Here is a 21,691-nt window from a genome sequence, read left to right on the forward strand (position 1 = left end):
TAAGAAGAAAGGGTTTGATGATGATGACGAGTTGAGGTAAGGCAATTTAAGGGAATTTATAGGCACGTTTGCCAAGGAACATGGAACCGCAGGAGAGTGGAAAATAGACTGTGATGGAAGGATGGAATGGGGAGAGGAAAATCCTTCTTTTCCTTCACTCTGTTTTTTTCTCTCTCTTTCTCTTTAACAAGAAAGCTTACTTGTGTTTGTCTGTCCGTCTGTTCGTTTGTTTCTTTGTTTGTTTGTATAAATCTGTATGTGTGTGTACTTTATATATATATATATATATATATATATATATATATATATATATATAAACAACTTGCTTCTTTGATGTTATTTAGTTTAGCATAGTTTTGTTTTTGTCCACGAAGAGACTGCAAAATACAAGCTTGGCTTTTCAGCACATCTCCTCCATTTCCTGCAATTCAGTTGTTATTCAATTTCATCTGCTTTTGTGCTGCGCAGAATTGTTAATTTCACGTATTTTTCTTTGTTTTTTGTACTTGTTAATTGTATTGATATTGTGTTATTTTGTGTATGTACATGTTTTGCATTGTTGGAAATGAAATAAGAAACTGAACCCTCCCAGGTGAATATTTTGAGACATCGTGACGTTATGAAAGATCATCAAAGTTCCGATTCAGGAACTTGAGCGCGGTCGTCACGTGACACCAAGAGAAGACAACAAGGAAAGGTGGAAAGAAGAAACATAGAAAAAGAGAAAAGGAAGGAAAACAGAGAAAAAGAACTAATTCCTATGACTTGTTAAAATCTATAATGAAAAAATCTCACTAACATTCGAATAGATAAGAAAATATCATGTCTGACAAACATGTAGCTATACTTGCGCTGGTTAATCTTCAGAAATGTCTGCAAGATCTGCGCAGTGAAATAATTTGTTTTCACGGCAGGTTAAAGTTTATGAAAGTAAACAGAACATCCACGAATATGGTAGTGTATAACACAACTAAAATTGGAAATTAAAGAGGTATCAATATGTTTGATCATACTTCATGATCAATATAGAATACTCCATGATCAATATAAAATACTCGTATAGCAATGATAACAATATTGTAACACTGGTCTATGTCTTACAACACTGCTTGCATGACTTTGAATACATTCCTAAAAATTATGACTCAAGAAACGCAAGATTGCTGTCATAATCCGCTTATGCATGTTTATAAGATTTATCACGTTATATAAGATTTATCACGTTGAGTGGAAACAGCCATCCTTGCAAATCTGATCTTTGCAAATCAAATCTTGAAAATCTGAACGAGGCTATTATGTTAATTCTAGTATATTCTCCAGTCTGTACAAGTTAATTCGGCGGGTCAAATTATAATTTTTGGTGGGCGTATCCCTACTTTTCGTATCAATAAAAATTCTGATTCTCGCTGGCAAGATATTCTGCCGATCGTCCGATAATATAGTGATGTACAAACAAGCGATTGAAAAGATGCCTTTCAAAAAATGTCCCATTGCATGTAGAAAGTGGACGCATATGACTTATTTCTGCCGCCACATCCCAGGTCTCCATCTCATCCCCGATCCAAGGTTGCACCTCCTCATTTTCCAGCCTCTCCACAGACCACGACATTGACGTTCTCCCAGTCGTACAACACTGAGGTAAGGGGCGTCGTTTAAGGGGGTATCTCACTGAGCTGCGAATGTTTTCGAGCGCAGCGAATTCTAGGGAATTTCAGGGTTGGTTAACAGTTGTAATCAAATTCGTTAACAATAATTGTAATCAAATTCGCAAACAGTTTTCATTGTCGTAAACAATTTTTCTTGTCGCAAAGAAATTTTGAACTTACGACAGTGAAAAATGTTTGCGAATTCGATTGCAATTTTTAACGAATTTGATTACAACTGTTAACGAACCCTGGCGAAACATAAAATTCCCTAGAATTCGCTACGTTCGCAAACATTTGCCGCTCAGTGAGATACCCCCTTTAAGAAAGGATGATAGCCCTTATTTTGCAGAGCGTTTAGTTCAGGTTGTGCAAGAAAGGGCGATATCCTAATCTTATTTTGCAGAACATAGTCGTCGGGTCTGTAAGAAAGGGTGCTAGCCCTTATTTGCAATGGTAGGCATAGTTATAGTCTTCGCTTCTGTAGGAAAGGGTCCATTATATACTGTAGCTGTCTACATGCACAGCACAGTCTTTGGGTCTGGAACGATGGTTTACATAGCAGTTTTCTTTTTTAATCTTTTTAGTTACAAAGTGCGAACTCCTGTGGTTAGCATTCTTGTTCGTCATTCCTGATTTCTTGGTTAGGCATCATCATTATCATCATTATGGAACGTAATAAAATGATAATTGTTATGTTTACAATCATTCTTACAGTTTCATCATATCCAACCTTATACTTCGCTTTCCGAAATCGTCGAAAGTTTGACCCTTTTTGCGTATAAGGGATTTATGTCGCGTTCCGCATGCATTGCGCTAAAAAAGACTTCGTGGTTCATGATAATCATGCGTGGGCAATTTTAATCATGTGGAGGAGATAAACAATTGGATCATGATCGTTCAAACAAAACCGAGGTTATAATTGACAACAAATGTTAGACTAGAGCCAGACAACCTGACGCCTGGTATCAAAATGTGATTTCCCAACACTAACAACAATTCAACATAATTTACAAAATTTACGCAATATCGTACAACTGAAAAAAAAAAATGAAAATAAACTGGATTTCATGTGTATATGATAATGGATGTATTTACTTCAGTGCTCAGATTATGATAATCTCCTTGAAAATGTTATAGTCATTAATGATTTTAAAGTTTTTTTTTTTCAAAAGATTATTAGATCAGGGGCGTTTGCATGAACTCAGAGTGATTTGAATTTAGTGCAAAACTAGTGTAATAGATGAGGGGTTACTGTGTTCCACTTTGTATTCTGTTTATAGTTGTTTGTGTCTTTTGTATTTATTCATTCCTATGTACATATCAATGTCTTATTACGCTATTTCTGTTTCGTTGTGAATAATTTGATCGATTTGTTCCTTATTTCGTTGAATTTTTCGTTGTTGTAACATTGTGTTTTTCACAGCTTCTCTGAAAAAAGAACAGTCTTATTTGGCTGACCGAGGACATTTGTTCCACTGATTAAATAACATAAAGAAAACAAGCAAAAGAAAACAAAGAAACAAAAAAAAACACACGATATGAATCATTCGCAAACTATGATGTAGTGCTGATTTAATCATTATCATTTTCATTCTTTCGAATATCATAGATATGAGGCCTTTTGTTTTGCCTATTATCGCAATTTGTATTCTGCATTTATTGAAGATCTTATGTTTTTGTCTTTATCATTATACATGTATACCATGTGTGTGAGGGCGGGTGTGTGCACACGTTTTATAAGACATAGCGGATAATTGCTTATTTTCAGTATCTTTTGCATTTTAAAGCATGTTAATGATTATGAAACTGCAGCTTCGGGGAAACATTCCGATCATGAGGACTAATGGTCTCACATTTGATTATGTGCTCCATTTGGCAGCTCCTCTCAGAGGTACGGATGGTGATGATGTCGACTGGATGTAGCCGTGCACATTCTGACGCCAAGGCGTCCAAAGATCGTGACAGGAATGACCGGATCTCGCCAGCCATTCCTCTCCACAATGAGTTCTCGGCTTCGCACGTCTGCGCGCATTGCCATCAGAAACTATGTGAAAAGTGTTTCAACCGGCCAATCAGCAACTCTGATGCAGAAGCACGCGCGGAGTGGTTCTGTGACAAACACGACGAAATTATCAAGTATCTCTGCACTGATCACGGTCGACTCGCCTGTCTGTCGTGCGCATTAGTTTCCCATAGACCTTGCAAAATTTTGCACATCAAGGAAGGGATGGTCGAACTTAGGGAACAACTAAATACAACGCTGCAATGTGGAAAACAGCGGCTGGAAGAGTGGCGCAGCCATGAGAATAAACTCGAAGTTTGCCACAAACTCATCGATGACAATTGCGCAACCATCGTCCGTTCAATACATTCTGCAGTTGATGCAGAAATAAGACAAGCAAACAGGATAGAAAAGATAGACGCAGCACGAATTGAGCACGAGGCCGAAGCTGAAGTACGAAGCATCTGTGAGAGGACGGAGGCGCAGCTTCTACAGAACCACGAGACAGCAAACAGAATTCGAGCGATCTTCGAAGGAGAACGTGCAGAGCTCCTTGGTGAACTGCAGCGAGTTAATGACGACATTCACGCCAAACTTGACGAACTCCTGGCTACTACTAAGATTGTGTCTCCCTCTATTGAAAGAGAACTTGCAAAGTTAAAATCTGTGACTCTGACTGATATGGATGTTGTGAACAATGCACTGAACGACTTAAGATCTCTAAAAGAACTTCTAGAAAAAAGTTTGCAAAGTAATATTGTGGACGATATTACGGAAATAATTGAACACCTTCAGTTCTCCAGAAGAGACAATGCAGTGTGGATGGATGGTCGAATTGTTGGCTTTGGTGAGACATGGGAAGTGGGTGATAAAATCAATATATCCGGACGGGTCAAAACCCCTCTTTTCGTAGGATGTCTCAGTGATGTTGAACTCGCGGTTACTGATCTAACCACGGGAGATCTTTACCTCTTCAACTTGAAGAGTAAACAGGCAGAGAAAGTACTCCGCGGGGACGGTGCATCAGGTGTCATATCGTGTGTATCTCTCGACAGGAATAAAATTGTCTGCGGAATGTATCACAATGATGTAAGTGACCACCTCCAAGTGCGACTCTACAGCAGAAGCTGGGAACTCATTAATACAGTGGATATTCCGAAGGTGTCGAGAACGTCCAAAGCAACCGACGTGTTGGTAGACATCGGCAGGGACGGGACCGTCGTAGCAGCCCAGTATGGCTACACTGGGATCCATATCATCAATCCGACCAGAGGCAAGATTATCAGGACAATAAGAGGTTGCCATGACGATGCGTGGCTGGTAATGCGTGGTGTCCACTCATCGGGAAATATCGTGGCAGAACTGGGCAGCATTCCCGCCAAACTGTCTTTCGTCGGCGAAGACGGAGCTCGGGAGATACTCTCGTTGCAGCCAGAGATCTGCAACTGCGCTGTTGACCCACTTACTGAAGATATCTTCGTTCTGCAGTGCGACGAGAAGTACGACCCTTTGGTCATCAATCGCTTGTCCAAGGACGGTGTCTTGATTGGTAGAAATATTGCAGAAATAACCTATTTCGATATTCACGACATCTACGACGACGAAGAAAAGGACGGCAGCTCTGTTACGAAAGAATGCGACGGTGAAAACCAGTTCTATGGTGAAGAGAAAACAAAAGATTTTGGCAAAGAATCGTCCACACAACAAGGAGGGGATGAGGAAGCAGACAACAGGAGATGGAAAGACAACCTTGAGCAAAAAGGAGGCAGTGATAAAGGTTGTGTTTCCCGCTCAAATCCTAGTTGTAAACTTGATGAAGCTACTGAAGGGGACAAGGAAGGCACTGTGACGGCAGGATGCAGGCAATACCTCTCTCCAATGAAGATGACCTCATCGGGAAAGTTGCTCGTGCAATGTTCAAGCTCAGAAATTCTAGTTCTCCAAAGAAAAACACTGTCCATCGACTAGTTTGACAAGGCACGTTATCAACTCACGTCAAATATGCGATGATTGCGAATGTAAAGTTGACGCTTTTCACGATTAAGTAAAGGAGTCAGCTTTCATGAACACCGAGTCGAGTCGAACCCCGTTGCGTTCTTCTTGCTTTGCGGGTGGAGGCCTGTCATCAATGAAGCAACTGAGTGCTTCTCAATTAAGATGTTTTTGAGCCTTGGTAGATAACTTGGGTACTTTTAGTCACGCCGGGTTCGTAAACAGTGCAGTGACATGTAATTATGTCGGCATAATGTTTATGTTTACATAACATAATTATATTATGTTTACATAATATACACAAACCCTTAGTAATTGTTTTGATTTCATGGTCGTTGCATAAATATGGGTGCATATATGTATTATGAATGTGAATTTTTAGGTTATTGCTTTAAAGGAGATGACGAGAAAATGACTCTATACTATAGGGCCTATAGATTGTGAAATCAATTTTCTGTTCTCTTTCAGTAATTTTTGTATACACTCAACAATGTACATAATTACGCTGTTATATGCTGAGACGTGCGTTACATAATATATAACTTTTATAACATTATAAATGTACATGCGTGTTATGTATACATAATTATTCGTATGTGCATATAAATCATGCACACATAAATGATCATATTCTTTAATGTCTGTGTATCTATTTTTTCTTTCATTTGAGTTAAAGAACTGAGAACTTGATAAATCTGCCTCGTTGAATACCAAACTTGACCATAATCAAATCGTATATGGAGTGTAACGGCGTGCACTTGTGAAACTATGTTGGCTATTGAGTTTTTTCTTACGAAAATAAAAATTTAGTCATCAAATTCTTGGCTGAGAAAATGATACCTTCTGTGACGAGAATCAATATCTTTATTAATTCATTGATTTATATTTGAAGAGCTTCCATTCAAAGGGCGCTAAATCCACTGAAAAATGATGGATTTAGCTCCTTTTGGAAGTAAGCTCTTCATTTATTGATTCACATCTGCCGATTAAAGATAAATGATGGAGGAACCTACATCTAACGCAATCGTTGTAACTGACACAGAAGTCTACATAACGGAACACACAGACACAAACACACACACACACACGTATATACATATAAATATATATATATATATATATATATATATACATGTATATTATATATATATATACATGTATATAATATATATATATATATATATATATATATATATATATATATACATAAAGAGTTTGATCGCAAAACGAGTTAACTCCATTCTTATCAATTTGAGATTATGAGCGGTTAAAGTAAATAAAAGCAAAGAAAAAAAAAGGAAGACTGGATATTTTAATCATAACTCCAAGAATATTCCTTGTGTCGAAATGAGATATCACTCGAAATGTTTGATTTTGCTTCATCTCTTTTAAAATGTTTACAACTGAACTGACTCCTAGACCGTTTTCCTATCAAGCTCCTCATAAATTATGTAAAACAAAAAGATACATACCATATTGTATATATATATATATATATATATGTGTGTGTGTGTGTGTTATGTAAATGTATATGTATACATAATATCATATATATATATATATATATATATATACATATATATATATATATCCTGTATATGTATAGATATGTAATCATATGTGTCAACTTTGTCCATTTAACCCAAAATAAATAAATAAATAAAATATAAAGTTTTGACTCCGGATTTATATCAAGATGATAACGACTGGAAAACACAATTAATCATTTTCGGGCAAAGCAACCCGTGAGTACTGTAAGTACAGTTTTAATGATTTGAAAGAGCTTTCCAACAGAATCTTAATACATAGTAACCATGGTCAAGATGTGACTTTTACACCGTCCTTTTGCAACGAGATATAGTCCCGTGTTCTCACACACAAATTTTGCCTGATTTAGGCCTAGAGTTTGTTGATTTTTTTTTTTACTGTCAACTCCTGCCATCTTGTGAATCAAAATCGTTGCAAACAGGTAACGCATTTAAACCCAGCTTCGCTGTTTTGTCAAACAAAATCTTCGATTTCAAGACGATATGCTTACATTTGTGTCTCCTTATAAATCTTTAAGAGCTGGAAAAGTTTGCATTTGAATAATTATTGTGCAACATTTTACTATATGCATGATTCTTGATCAAATTGAAAAAAAAAAATAGCCAGTGGCAAATCTAGAGTTATCATTTCTCACTCTTACTCTCACATTACATTATAGAACTACATTTTCCCACCGATGAATGAAAAAAAAATCAGTTTTGTTACCCCACACTCTTGCCATGATCCTCTACTATAATTTAAAATGGATAAATCACATGTGAAGAAACACTAAATTGTTCACCTTCACCAACAACCTCAGCGTAAAGGTATCATTTCACTTATAACAAACAGAACACCAATAATAATGATTGAAATGAGTAGTAAAGATCTCTCTGCCCATGTGTGTAACAGAAAACAGTTGAGAAAAAATAATGACAGACTATTTATATCCCAATAACCGTAAGACATTTCAAATAAATCTTAACGACACGATATTTACGTGCACAATTGGACTCTGCTCATAGCTCTGACGATTTTAAAGTGTTCCTGTGGCCACGAGCGTGCACTGTGTTAAGGAAAAACTCGGTGCATATGGCTTTTAACATTTCAATCGCGGTGTTACAGTTTTTAAAGAAAACATTCTAAACAATATAGCTTTAATGATTTTCAAACATGACGAAAATAACCGCATTCTTATGTCCCATGTTCACAAGGATATGGCTAAGGCTGATATAAGGGACCCAAATGTCTCGAAAGAAGATTAACGATTTCATAAAATTAAAAATATTATCACATTGATATGGAGCTTTCTTTTGTTTCTTCTTGGCTATCTCTATGACTACAAGGACAAGAAGAAATGATCGCTTATGCCCTACCCCAATAATGATATTCGTGGCGTTTTACTCCGTGTTTTAGTAGATCCAGATGCAACGTCTTTTTTTTTTTTAACCCCTCCTGGTTTCCAGCTGAAGGAGAAGCTCCTTCAGTTCTTGTTCAGCTCGTCTGACATTCGCATCTTGTTCTCCCGCTTCTTCCTCTTCTTTGTCTTCATCGTCATCATCGTCGTCGTCGTCGTCGTCATTAGTGTCTTCCACGTTTTCCTCTGGGTTGTTTTCTGCCACTTCTGTTGCATCTGCATCTTGTGGGTCGTTCGCTTCTTCAGGCTGTACTGTAGGAGTGTCATCTTCCTGTTGTGCCGGCTCATTATGATCTCCACCTTCTTCGCCTCCTTCGCCAGGAGAAAACGCTTCCTCGGCTTCTGCCAGGGCCTCTTCGAGGGCTTGAGCCATGCCCTGGTCGGTGTTCTGATCGGCCTCTCCGGCACCCTCGGCCTGCACATACTGGGAGAATGAACCCTCGTATCCAGGCAACTGGCCCATCAAGTGCAGCAAGACTGCTGCTGCGTAGAGGTCGTCGACACCAGCGGATGGCAGGCAAATGTAGTTGATCATGTTAACCACCAAATCCCGCTTGGTCTGTGGACTGTCCACGGGAGGGTAAAGGTCCATCGCATAGGAGCAAAGGTGCAGCGAAGTCAGCTGATTAAGAGCTGGTTGTGGAGTTTCTGGCTTGGCTGTGCTTGGCTTTGGAGGTGGTTGCGTGGTAGCGGGCTTCGCAGGTGTTGGTGCAGCCTTCGTAGTGGTAGCTGCTGAGTTCTCCTCGGTCAAGGCTTTTAGTACTCGCAGGGCAAATGAAAGTCTCTCGAGATCGACTTCTCTTTCGTTCTCGATCTGATTCATGAGTTAAGGGAGAAGGTGAGAAGGAGAGAAATACAGAGAAAAGTGATATTACTTGCAATCACCTTGCAAGTTCGTATAATTCATGGAGTACACAGCATCATTACGAACATGGCAATGAAGTCTTGCCATATTGGTACTTCTACCAAACCAGCGTGGAGCTAAGTAGGCCCCTATGTCCTTATACCTATAAGGTGGCAGTCCTCTCCATTCTTACAATGGTCTTAACATTTGCGGGGTAACAATGACAGCGATGACGAACATTTTTGGGGTCGGGGATGAAGATGCCACAGAGGAACACTTAGAAGTGGTGAAACTTGATGTCAGAGCTTAATATGGCGGAGTACAGACTTCAGACAGAACATATTTCGGGATAACAATACCAATATCAATAGATACGGGCAATGCCCGAGATGTGACAATCAGAATTGTCACAAAATCTCAACCCTCCACTCATACACAGAATTAAATTTGAAAAAGTTTGGGCTACTGACGGTGCATGATATTAACAAATTTGCTGTTTGCATTTTTGAATTTTTATGTACTCGTATCTTAATAATATCTTGCCCAAATTTCTCGACAACTGTTTCACTCTTACTCAGGTTAGAAATACATATAATACTATCATGACTATAGGCAATTTTATAATTTGTATATTCCAAATTATAGATATCATCATTCCAGACGAACTATATGTTATGCTGGTCCATTTCTATGGAATGATTTGCCAATTACTAAAAGTGTACCAATCTATTCAAGAAAAGATATAAAATACATCTATTAAGTTATTAAGTATTAACACATTATGCTAACTTGCTTTGTTGTTTTGCCTCTTGTTAGTTTTGTACTTTTTTGTACTGTTTTGTAGTGTCTTTTGTTTAAGATTTTGTGAAGTGTGTTTTGTCTTGCCCATGTGTAATCGGATATATTTCTTGGGGATTAACCTCGAAAGGCTGGTACAAGCCCATGTTGATTCATCCCCTTCTCTTGATATAAAGCCTATGTTTTGTATATTTTTCATTTGCCTTTATGATGTATGCTGCGATGTACAATGTAACTGTCTTTTTTATATGAATTGAATTGAATTGAATTGGATCGAATTGAATTGAATTGAATCGAATTGAATTGAATTGAATTGAATTGAATCGAATTGAATTGAATTGGATCGAATTGAATTGAATCGAATTGAATTGAATTGAATCGAATCGAATTGAATTGAATTGAATTGAATTGAATTGAATTGAATCGAATTGAATTGAATTGAATTGAATTGAGTTGAATAAAGAGCCACGGAAGTATATGCACAGTTCAAATATCGTATTCAAATGTCACTGACAATCATGCTAGAGATTTTCATTCTACCTTCAAATGGCTTTCAAAACAGTAAGCGAGAAAACCTTTCATAATCGTTGAATACCCAAATACTTCATCTCTTTTTAAATTTAATGAATATATATATATATATATATATATATATATATACATATATATATATATATATATATATATATATATATATATATATATATATTTAGTAGAGGTATAACATTCTGGCGTGAAGCTTTATTTTTCATTCATTCTCTTAGCATAGTATTATAGAAATTCTCATGCCAACGAATAAACTGCTGATTCATACTGGTAGTGTTTTCTCCAGATGGATTTTTTTTCTTAATTTTCGTCAATATCTTAACTTTACTCACTGCAATTGTTTATATAGTTTGCATGAGCAGTGCTAAATTTCATACCAGAGAAGGGAAAGCTCGGTCTGAAATTCGAACAGTTCTTATATGACTGCACTCACATTCATATTTCGCATACTAACCTTGGTAAGACAGTCATACCCTATCCCCCCCCAAAAAAAAAAGAGGGTTTAAAATACATAAATATTGTTTATATATATATATATATATATATATATATATATATATATTATGTATATTGTCAAGTCCCAAGGTAGAACTATTACAACTCAAATCTCAAAAACACAGTGTACTAATAGTTCTCAAGATATCCTTCAACAAATCACATGATGTAAAACAAAACAAAAAATAATACAAGAGACCAAGAGATCGTATTCCCCTATGTAGCCCTCAAACTGTGTAATGACTTAAGCCCTGACTGAAGCCTCATTTAAATTTCTGTTAATGTTTACTACATTTTAAGCTATTCATGAGCTCTTGAAGTGCAGAAGAATATCCACAATTATGTACCTATAGGTTTTGCGCTTTATGTATAATGTTTATATTGTCATCATTCATATACAAATAAATTGTATTTACGCCTTAAGCACTCTACAGAGTGGATTTGGCGCAATATAAGTCATATATTAGTAATTATTATAATACATAGCAAGCATTAACTTGTAATGTAATGCATATATGATATCATAAATGATAAGGAGGAAAAACTTACTGGGGCACTTTCCGAGACAGCAACAAGCGTCAAGCAGACAACGGTGACAAGAAAAAGCTTCATTTTGCCTTCGTTCTGTCTTCTCGCGTCCTCAGGAAAAGAAAAGCCTGCAAACGCGGAAAGTAACGTGAACTTGAATAACACGGCGTCGACTGAGTATGGAGACCATTCGAGAGCTCTTTCAAACTCCAAAATGGAGCTTGTTTGTCAAAGCGTTGTCGCACTGCTCTCGTGACGTTCAATAATCATCACCACCAAACTTTATAGAAATTCTGCCCGAGACAGCCCACTCATGACCTTCACGGATTGGTGACTCCCATTGATGAAATTTGAGGGAAAAAATATGTATCTCTCCATAGGCTAACAAAACAGTGAATACCTGTGGTATGATTCTTTTCGCTCAGGTAATATTTGTTGAAGAGGCCGACTTCTTTTTCCTTTCAACATGAATTCCTATGGGTCAAACCACTGTGGTTTTTGTGCCATTTCAACTATCCACGCTATACAGACATTGGTACAATGCACTGCTCTAGAGTGGGTGAACAAGATGCGGGGGTATAGACCTATATTCAATTTAGAATCATTACATATTGTCAAGGCATGAAATGTGATTCCAGATGGAATGCAGCATTTTGCGTCTCATCAGTGCTCTCAAGGAAATTAAGCAAATCAGTCAATGAATGATAGGCAGCCTGATTACGATTTCGTGTGAAAATGGCGTTAATTACTTGCAAAACTTGGAGAATTGTATTTGACTTCGAGCCGGTGGAATAAGTCGCAATTGTTCGTAATCAACTGACCCTATACACGCAGTGGCTTGGGGAGAACTGATTGTTTGTGTGAAATGGCACGTCCCAGTGCACGGGTGATATCACGTTTCGGATGATAAAGATGAGGGAATTTTTAAAACCCTTTTTTGACCCAAATGTTTGCCTCTCTCCGACCTCATAATATGCATGGAAGCATGTACAATTAATAATGTACAATTTCTGCTACATCAGCTACAGCCAAAATCTCCATTTTGATCTTACCTGAACGACAATACCGTTCATGTATTTGATGCAGTGCGTATAAAGAAAAAAAGAGGTAATCCAACTTTGGAGAGTTACTATTTCAAAATTGTCAGCTATGGAGAGCAGAACGTTGGTTGTGAGGAAAGAACAACTTTTCCTCTTTCCATTGGTATCTTATTATGTTGACGAATGTCATGCCATGACTGAGCACATATGAACTTTATAGACAACAATGACAAATTGCACTTTTTCCAGAAAATAATACGGATTCGTGACGTGCACGAATTCAATGAAAGAATGCTGCGGAGATGATTCGAGTCGTACTCTCGGAGGATTACATGAGTACGCCCTCTAGTGGTATTTGCCAAAAATAAATTGCTGCAAAATTATTGTAAGAACGATAGTACTGATTTAGCCTAAGTAGTCTAAGTTGACGATGAAGTACTTGTCATAGTCATTGTGACGTACATATTGTATAAGTGTATTCATTTTTTAAGCTAAGTGGTTACAAGCATCACACATTTTCCGATAGACTTATTCAAAACCACATACCTACTTGTATAAAAGAATAATGTTTTAGTCTAATCGTGTGTGTGCATTTTGTGAGTATATAACTGACGAAGCCCAGTAAAGGAAATCCTTGAAATACAAACAGACTAAAACCTACACAATCCATTAGTTATCAAATATCATGAACATTTCATATCGCCTTGCACGCAGAATAACTCTGAATGAAAGCATATTATAGTCCATATCTCACACCATCTGTAATTGTGTTAACGAGCTTCTCGGTGAATAGATCTTCATTTTGCATGTGTTGACATTCAATTATCATGGTGCTAATGACAAGTAGTGCTTTGTAGTGCACATTCACACACACTATCATTGATCCTCGTTTGCCTATAACTTACAACTGAACTGGATAATACAGGTAGATAATAATCATAAGTCTGAAATGAAACTCATCAAATACAATAATGTATACCAGACACATCTCAGTGCTATCACACTATGAAAGTTCGCGGAGAGAGGAACGTAACAGCGATGAATGAGATGGAATAGAATAATATGATATCAGAATAGAATCAAACAGATGTAATATCATCACAAGAGACACTTTTGTGCATACACTCCACGCCCAACACACACAATAACGAGAAACATCAACTGAGACATTTTTGTAAATCGTAGGCTTAATAATGAATGCGCAGTTTTATCGAAGGTGGACTGTATAAACCAAAACCGTGTCAATCATGTGGAAGTCTGATAAGACATCGTAGATCCTACACTTTTTCTGACCAGTAACATATTATTCCTTCTCGAGAAATGAAGAGACTTACCCTTAGAGAAAGCTGTACACATCACAGGACACATCAAACTCCTCATGCCAGAGTAACAAGCAACACACAAGATATCAGACTGGTTTGCAACCAATCTCTCCTCACAGTATATACAGGAGAATATAGAAGATTTTTCCCACGGACCAAGCTACTCATGGCCATCCAAGACATGAGACCAACCTTTTGTTCTATTATCATCTTTACACGCATAAATGATTCCTACCCTGCCTTTTCAGTGAGTAGGGAAGGGTAAGGATTACTGCCAACAAAGGGCATAGTATTATATAAAACGTTCTGCTCTTTTCAATGAATAGAGAAAGGTAAGAACTACTCTGCACATAATACGTGAACCCGGTACATGAAAGCCCAGTATAAATCTTAAACATTTGTTAAACAGGAACCCGGTTAACTACCTAGTACAATATGGTACAGGCCTAATTGGCGCATCTACTGTACTATACAAAAGGCATAGGGTCTTTACTTAAGCTGCTATTATGCGACATGAAAGCGGGATAGCTGTTACACACACACACAAACACACACATACATACATTCACACACAAACATAATTACAAATAAATTAATATTAATTAATATATGTATATTATTTAAACATATATTATACATATGGTATATATGAATAATATATATAATTATACATATCATATACATATGGTATATATGTATATATGTATATATATATATATATATATATATATATATATACATATATATATAATAGAATGAGAAACAGACAGACAAGAAAGCACGTCATCCCACTCGTGCTACTTGTCTGAAAGTTTCGAAAGTTTCCATTTATTTCATCTGATCATTCGAGATATACTGGTCTGATTATGCGATCACCATGCAAACTAGACTAGCCTCCTTTTAAGCATTTCCTCAAAATTTAACCATCTTACCAACAGCGTTTATCTACATTTCACGTGAATGCAACAATACTTTCGGGGGGTGAGAGAAATGCTCAGAGCAAAATTGTTTTATTAGTTGGTTCTCATGCACTGTGTGGACACTAACTCTGACTTTTTGTCAAAGAAGTGAGAACAAAACAACCAATATTCAAAGAAAACCCGTGCGGAAATGACAAAATTGCTACGATGAAGAGAACAAAATCTGCTTTTGACCAACGGACCTAGCTAATCCGATGGCCGAAAATTTCCTTTTAGATCACGTTCGTCTCAGGATATCGATGTAAACAAAACATTTGTAAATAATACAATGATAATACTGAAGTCAAGGGACTGGTGAGCGTGTTGTCTGATATTCAGACCTTCTAGTGGTGCTTCATTGTTGAAATTTTCCGTGTATGCATAATTCTCAGAGAAAACTACAGCGTGGCCAGAAAATCATTTCCCTCTCTTTTCCTGTGACGGCGCTCTTTTTCTGAATCTCAGTCTCAAAACGTCTGAATTTATGTGAATGAAAGGAACCCCACATTCATTTCGTGTGTATTTCAGTGCCATTCATTTTTTTTTTTTTTGGTCACCTCAAAATGCTTGTTCGATTCTGGCAAGCTTTTTGAACTTTATGGGGGGGGGGGGGGAGGGGTCTTACAATAGACTTTTTTTAAAACCAAACTTCGCGATTATACACATTGACAGAAACATCAGCAAAACAAAAGTACATAATGGAAATACATGAATAGAACCCAAGAAAAATAAAATGCAACAAAATGAAATTTTCAAACGCTACCTCTAACACCTACCACACAAACACACACACACACACACAAACACAAACACCCACAGACATTTGCAAAAGATTAAAGACCTTCCCAATGTACCACCTGTCTGTCTAGATGTTAAAAAATAATAATATTGTAGGCCTACATTTCAAGTGAAATCATACGATCTATTCCTTATATAGAAAAAAAAGTGTAATCCATAAAGTGCAAGTGAAATGATTACTTTGGACTGAATGTGAAAAACATGTCTCATCGTTGTGCCATAACCCTTCCAGACAGATAACTATATATCACATAGGCCCTATACTTCTGTACTGTAAGTTAGGTAGTTTTATTTTGTCATGTTAAATGATTTCAACTTTTCTTCATGTTTCCAAAGTCTCACTCGTGAAGAGCGCTAAATAGAAATTTGCTTGACTATAACTGTAACTTCATGTACACACACCTGCATGTACTTGTGTATTTACACATTATTTGTATTGTGATAACGGTAACAGATACTGCACAATTATTATTGCACGTACCACGAAGAAAAGTCGTAGAGCGAGTATACTAAGGGGGACTGAACTTTGTAGACTAGCGGGTGTGAACCCTACCGCGTGAGGGCAGTGACCTGCCATTATCCATGTTTCGGGAGGACAGGAGAGTGCCCTTGGGACAAAAGCCGCATTTCTAGGTGAAAGGTGCGCTGTTCGCTAGCTTTGTGATTCTCCCACCGATCCAACGGCCTCACTGACGTTCGCGAACAATACCCACGATACCTGCACGTTTGTCTTTTGGGGTGTCAACACCCCAACCTGAGGATACCATGCTCGATAAAGGACATGCATGTTGTGGGGAACCATTGGAGATCCTACAGTGTGTGTATGATACTATGAGGTGGAGTAGCTAGTGGAGGACTGGTAGGAGCAACCACTGCTCTTGGGAGGGGACCACGGAATGTACTTACTACTAGTAGCGGCTAGCTGTTGAATAGCGAACCTACGACTGTACGTCGTATTTACGTTTATACGTGAACCTGACTCCGTATAACGTCTGAAAACATTTGGTGGCGATGAATGATGATTGAATGATTTCTCAGCTTATACGTTACGTTGCTATTTTTCTCAGGACTCCTTGTTTGTTTGTTTGTTTTTTCCTCTTCCATCACCTACCTCGTATGAACTTAAAAGCGTCATATTCTCACGGAAGAGTGGACTTACAGGCGACGGAAGAAAGCACACTGTACTGACATGGAGGTCACTGAGATGTCGTCTGCTAGGATTTTCCTGTGGTGTGCTCCGCGCACGACTTCCAACGTGTTCGCCAAGAGTCTTACGGCCATACCCGGCATCGAAGTGTGGATCGAACCCTTTCAATTCGCCCAGCATGCACTCACCGAGATCCAGGAGACTGGCGAAGGTTCTACAGACAGGCCGATACAATACAGAGGCAATGAGGCGTTGTTCCAAAAGGCAGCAAGTGGAATGAGCCGTTTCTTCGGGTCAGAGATCATTCCGGAAAGATTACCGTAAGAACCTCGAATTTGTGAAAAAAAAAATGTTAATATAGTCATGAAATGAGATAAGGACATTGTTGTTTTATTTTATTTTATCCTCTATAGTTGTCTAAAAAAGATAGAAAAGAAAGGTATGACCACAATTATGTTTGTATTCCAAGTTCTGATTCATCAAGATAACAAAAAAAGCTCATAAAATCAAATCATTGCATCTGTACTTACTGATTTAAATTCCAAGGACGATTTCACGTCCGATCCTAGACGCTTCATTATCATGATTATAGCTCGTCAAATTTGGTGGCAGGAAAACGTCGATGCCGGTCGATGCAGTCTCGGTGTCGACAATTGCTTGGAAATTGGAATCAATTCTCCTGATTACTGGCAGCACATCCCTTTGACTACATATCTGTACTAAATTCGGGTTTGACACTTTATCCATGAATCATCATGGCACTGATGGTACCAGCTCATTACAGTGCTTTGATAATTATAAGCATGGAACAAATAACAAAATGCCTCTTCTCACCCTCCATGTCTTTCGATATCTCTTTTCCTCTCCTCTCTTATTCTTTCTCCTTTTCCCTCTCTCTCTCTTCTTCACTGCATTCATGAGTGTACGGTAAAGAATGTTATGTGAATTGAAGAAAATATTTTGTTTTGTTTTTGTTGGGTTTATTCTTTTTTTTTTTTTTGTTTCTGGAGAAAGTGTCCAACTACATAGTGTACGTTTACTCATGCAAGCTCATGGTTCTCTGCCCCTTGCTAAACTTACGATTCAGTCTGAATTGGTATTTGTAAATACGCTGATTTTTATATACAAAGCCAAAAGTTTTTAAGTCTAACGCATTTCGGACTCTTCTCTTCAGGTATGACGCCGTGAAACGCTCGTTGGAAAAATCTTCCAGCAAATATGTATTCGTGAAGGACATGGGTATTGCGATGCACTCAGACTCTCTTCGCGAGTATATACCAGCTGGTTTTAAACATGCCTTCCTCATTCGCCACCCAACGCTGGCCTACCGATCGTTTCGTAATCTCTTGTGTCGCCAACTGACTGCGGTGGGAGAAATCAGCCAGGCCGACGCGGACTCGAAGTTCGATATCCGCTACTTAGAGAAAGGACCCAAAGTGGCGGACTTCTTCCTCAAGAATCACGAGCTGTGGAAGTACATTCGGGACAACGTCGATCCGAATCCTGTGGTGGTGGATTCCAGCGACCTCTTGGCGAATCCGGCGAAGATCCTCCCCAAGTTCTGCGACGCTGTCGGTCTCCCGTACTCGGACTCGTTGCTGTCGTGGGACTCCTCTCCAGAATCCTATCGTTCTTGGATACTCGCCGGAGATCGCATCATGGAGCAAGCCAAGAACTTCGTCGGGACTCTGATAAAGTCGACGGGATTCTCGCCGCCGTCGGAATTGCCTTTGCGCGACGAACTGACCGATGATGTGGCGGCTGTTTCCGACTCAGTCATGTCAGCTTATGAAGAGATGTACGCCACAAGGATTATGTAATGCCGACAAATGGCCTCTTGATTCACATGTAACCTTTACGTTACCCCCAGTGTGTCTTCGATCAATGTATTTCTTCCATCTGATTTCATATACTCAGAAGCTGTATAATAGGGTAAAAACTATGCTGAACACGTTATGTTATCTAATCGAACGAAATATATTGTTTATATCTTAGCACAGCATTCAAATCATAATTCGACACTGTTTTATCTCACTTGTACAATGTGTACATATTTTGTATTCCTCGAGACTTCTGTATTGATTGAGTCTTATGAATTCGAATAACTTAATTGATCATGATTGAGTGTTATTTTGTGTGAGCAATAACTACAAAAATGTGCCAACCTGTTAAGTGCTGCATTGTGTCAGGTCAAGATACCAAGATTGGCAGGAAAATTATCGTGATATTGCAATCTTGGTAATTGTTATTTTTTGCTATCTTTCGTCAAGATTACACTGTAATCGTCATGTACATGTATAAAATATCTTTCATAATATATTTTTAATAAGTATATTTATACGAGTACCGCAAAATTATTCTTTAAAAGAATGAGTACTGCAGTCATTGCCTTCAAAAGAATATGATAATGAATTATAGTTAAAAGTCCCTCCTCATGGTCTTATTAGATTCATTTTTAATCCAACGAATTTAGAGTGTGTAATTAATTCAGAAAAAAGGTTACCTACTCATGACGCTTGCTTAATTGTCAAGAAATATGCAAACGGCCTGATTGAAAGAATAAGCGTTTTTTTTTTTCTCTGAAAGAAAAATGTCATCTGAAATATTAATGTTTAGACTGAGAGAGATCAAGAATGTTTACATGATTTTTGGTGGTCTGTGTAAGGCGTAATTCATGTATCAGTATGATAATCATATATTTCTTACTCTCATTTTCGTACAATTTGTGTTCTTATCAATGATTTCATCAGAATCCACTATCATGATGCTCCATTTCTTTTTGTACCTTGGCATTTTTGAAATGTTCATAATTTTTCCTTGATTAAAGAAATATTTAGCCCGTTTCTATGCAAATGATCTCAAGACATGTGCATACATGTACATATATTTACTCTTCTTCTGATTATAGAGCACTAGAGAACATCGTCAAGCATGTGCTTACGAAAACGATCTCTTGATTTCCTATTGCTCCTAAATTTGTTTAATTTGTACTTTGAACAGCAGGCACGTGGAATCTCTTCTCTTCTTTTTTTCATTTAACGCATAGACACACCTATTCTAAATCATTTTGTGTTACATGTATTAAGAAAAACACTGTTATTCATTTGTGTTAACCACCAACCAAATATTCATGTAATTCACGGTTGAAATATTACTCAGGACCCTTTGTTCAATTGGCTGTCTCTTATATTCTTGTACGAAAATGGAATGCAGAAATAAGATGAAATCAAAATCAAATCAAATCAAATCAAAAAGCTGGAGAAAAGGAAAGAATGAAGCATGAGATGATGCCATATATAGAAATAAAGAGAAACCTGGAGATATATCTATTCAGGTCATTAAGACTCATCAAATGCTATTTTATCGTGGCTTTGCACTGAAGTCGTTAGGATTTTTTTTTTATATGATGTCTGTATATTTCACCACATTGTCTTAATAAATATGACATACAAACTGAAAGGTATATCACCTTCTTTGTATATACCGCATGTACTTTCAACCACGGGAGTTAATGTACTTTGCTTTCAACATAATATAATCCGTGCATGCGTTTTCAAGCAGTTTCCAACTGCGTATTTCTTCTTTTTTTTTCTTTTTTTTTGTTTTTTGTTTTATTTTGTTTTGTTGTTGTTGTTGTTGTTGTTGTTTTTTTTTTTTTTTTTTTTTTACAAACGATTGAGTAAATGTAGTTGGGAAACTTGGCCAAATTTGCAGCCTCGGGTCTTCTCATAGGAACTTCCTGAGTCGGGGTGTGATGTATCTCCTATGAAACAATCACGCATTATCAGAGCTTCAATCCAAGCGAGTTACAAATCCCATGCACTCTTTCTTTATTGAGGGCACGTCGCGCCTAATAAACGTTGAAGTGTTCTCATTTATTCCTTTTCCGGTCCAGTGTTGCAAATTGCTACAAAGACTCTACTAAAATAGCTGAAACAGACACCTGCAGAAGTCGATTGCTAACTCGCATATCCCAGGCATGATGAATGCCAATTAACTTGCAGAAGTGCTCTATCAACGTGCCTAATTATATGAATTAAACCTTGTCGTGAACTATATATTGGATAAGACATTATCCCCCACATTGTATTAATTATCCTGAGAGGATGTGTACTTTATTTAGGACATGCGGCCATCACGTCACAAATAATGTGTTTTAGTTATGCCTAATGACATGACTTACTACGAGATTTGACCTGTTAAAATTGCTGTATTTATTTACAAAGCTTGAGCATGTACTTTTAACAAACATTTGCAAGATGTGCTAACTTAAAAACCCTCCCTCTACGGTGTAAGTGCTGAAAACAGATAATGTAAGTCAAACAGAGTATGAGTCAAACACAAAGTTTAGGGGCTCCGTGAGACCAGTGCCACACACCAAACACAAACGTACAAACACACACAAAGATTATCGCTCATATTATATGTTGCCGTGGTCAATATCTGTATGATTTGGTTATCTTTTATCAAGGAACGTTCATGAATTTAGTCCACAACTCAATTTCCCAGTTCTACAGACTTTTTCTCTCATTGTTTTGGACCAGAAAATAACAATGCGGGAATTTGAAAAGATTGTTTAAAGGTCGGGGCAAATAGATAATTTTTTGACAAAACAAATTTCTCAGAACAA

General features: G+C 37.5%; 2 protein-coding genes across 2 annotated transcripts; one reads left to right on the forward strand and one right to left on the reverse strand.

Annotated features, from left to right (window-relative positions):
- Positions 1 to 7,917: 7,917 nt before the first annotated feature.
- LOC140228298 (uncharacterized) lies at positions 7,918 to 11,918 on the reverse strand. Its single transcript, XM_072308525.1, has 2 exons — positions 11,817 to 11,918; positions 7,918 to 9,398 (listed from the first exon to the last, which is right to left on the reverse strand). The coding sequence occupies exons 1-2, from the start codon at positions 11,877 to 11,879 to the stop codon at positions 8,613 to 8,615; spliced, it is 849 nt and encodes a 282-aa protein (XP_072164626.1). The 5' UTR covers positions 11,880 to 11,918; the 3' UTR covers positions 7,918 to 8,612.
- Positions 11,919 to 16,808: 4,890 nt separating this feature from the next.
- On the forward strand, positions 16,809 to 19,111 carry LOC140228299 (uncharacterized). Its single transcript, XM_072308526.1, has 2 exons — positions 16,809 to 17,381; positions 18,236 to 19,111. Exons 1-2 carry the CDS (start codon positions 17,104 to 17,106, stop codon positions 18,879 to 18,881), a joined length of 924 nt encoding a protein of 307 aa, XP_072164627.1. The 5' UTR covers positions 16,809 to 17,103; the 3' UTR covers positions 18,882 to 19,111.
- Positions 19,112 to 21,691: the final 2,580 nt, after the last annotated feature.

The sequence above is a fragment of the Diadema setosum genome, chromosome 5 (genome assembly GCF_964275005.1).
Source record: "Diadema setosum chromosome 5, eeDiaSeto1, whole genome shotgun sequence".
NCBI lineage: Eukaryota > Metazoa > Echinodermata > Echinoidea > Diadematoida > Diadematidae > Diadema > Diadema setosum.

Excerpts from the sequence above, each read along its gene's own strand:
- LOC140228299 (XM_072308526.1), top strand. The coding sequence starts at position 17,104 with ATGGAGGTCACTGAGATGTCGTCTGCTAGGATTTTCCTGTGGTGTGCT. Across the intron at positions 17,382-18,235 it reads ATCATTCCGGAAAGATTACC|GTATGACGCCGTGAAACGCT; the intron begins GTAAGAACCTCG and ends TCTTCTCTTCAG.
- LOC140228298 (XM_072308525.1), bottom strand. The coding sequence starts at position 11,879 with ATGAAGCTTTTTCTTGTCACCGTTGTCTGCTTGACGCTTGTTGCTGTC. Across the intron at positions 9,399-11,816 it reads CTGTCTCGGAAAGTGCCCCA|ATCGAGAACGAAAGAGAAGT; the intron begins GTAAGTTTTTCC and ends CTCATGAATCAG.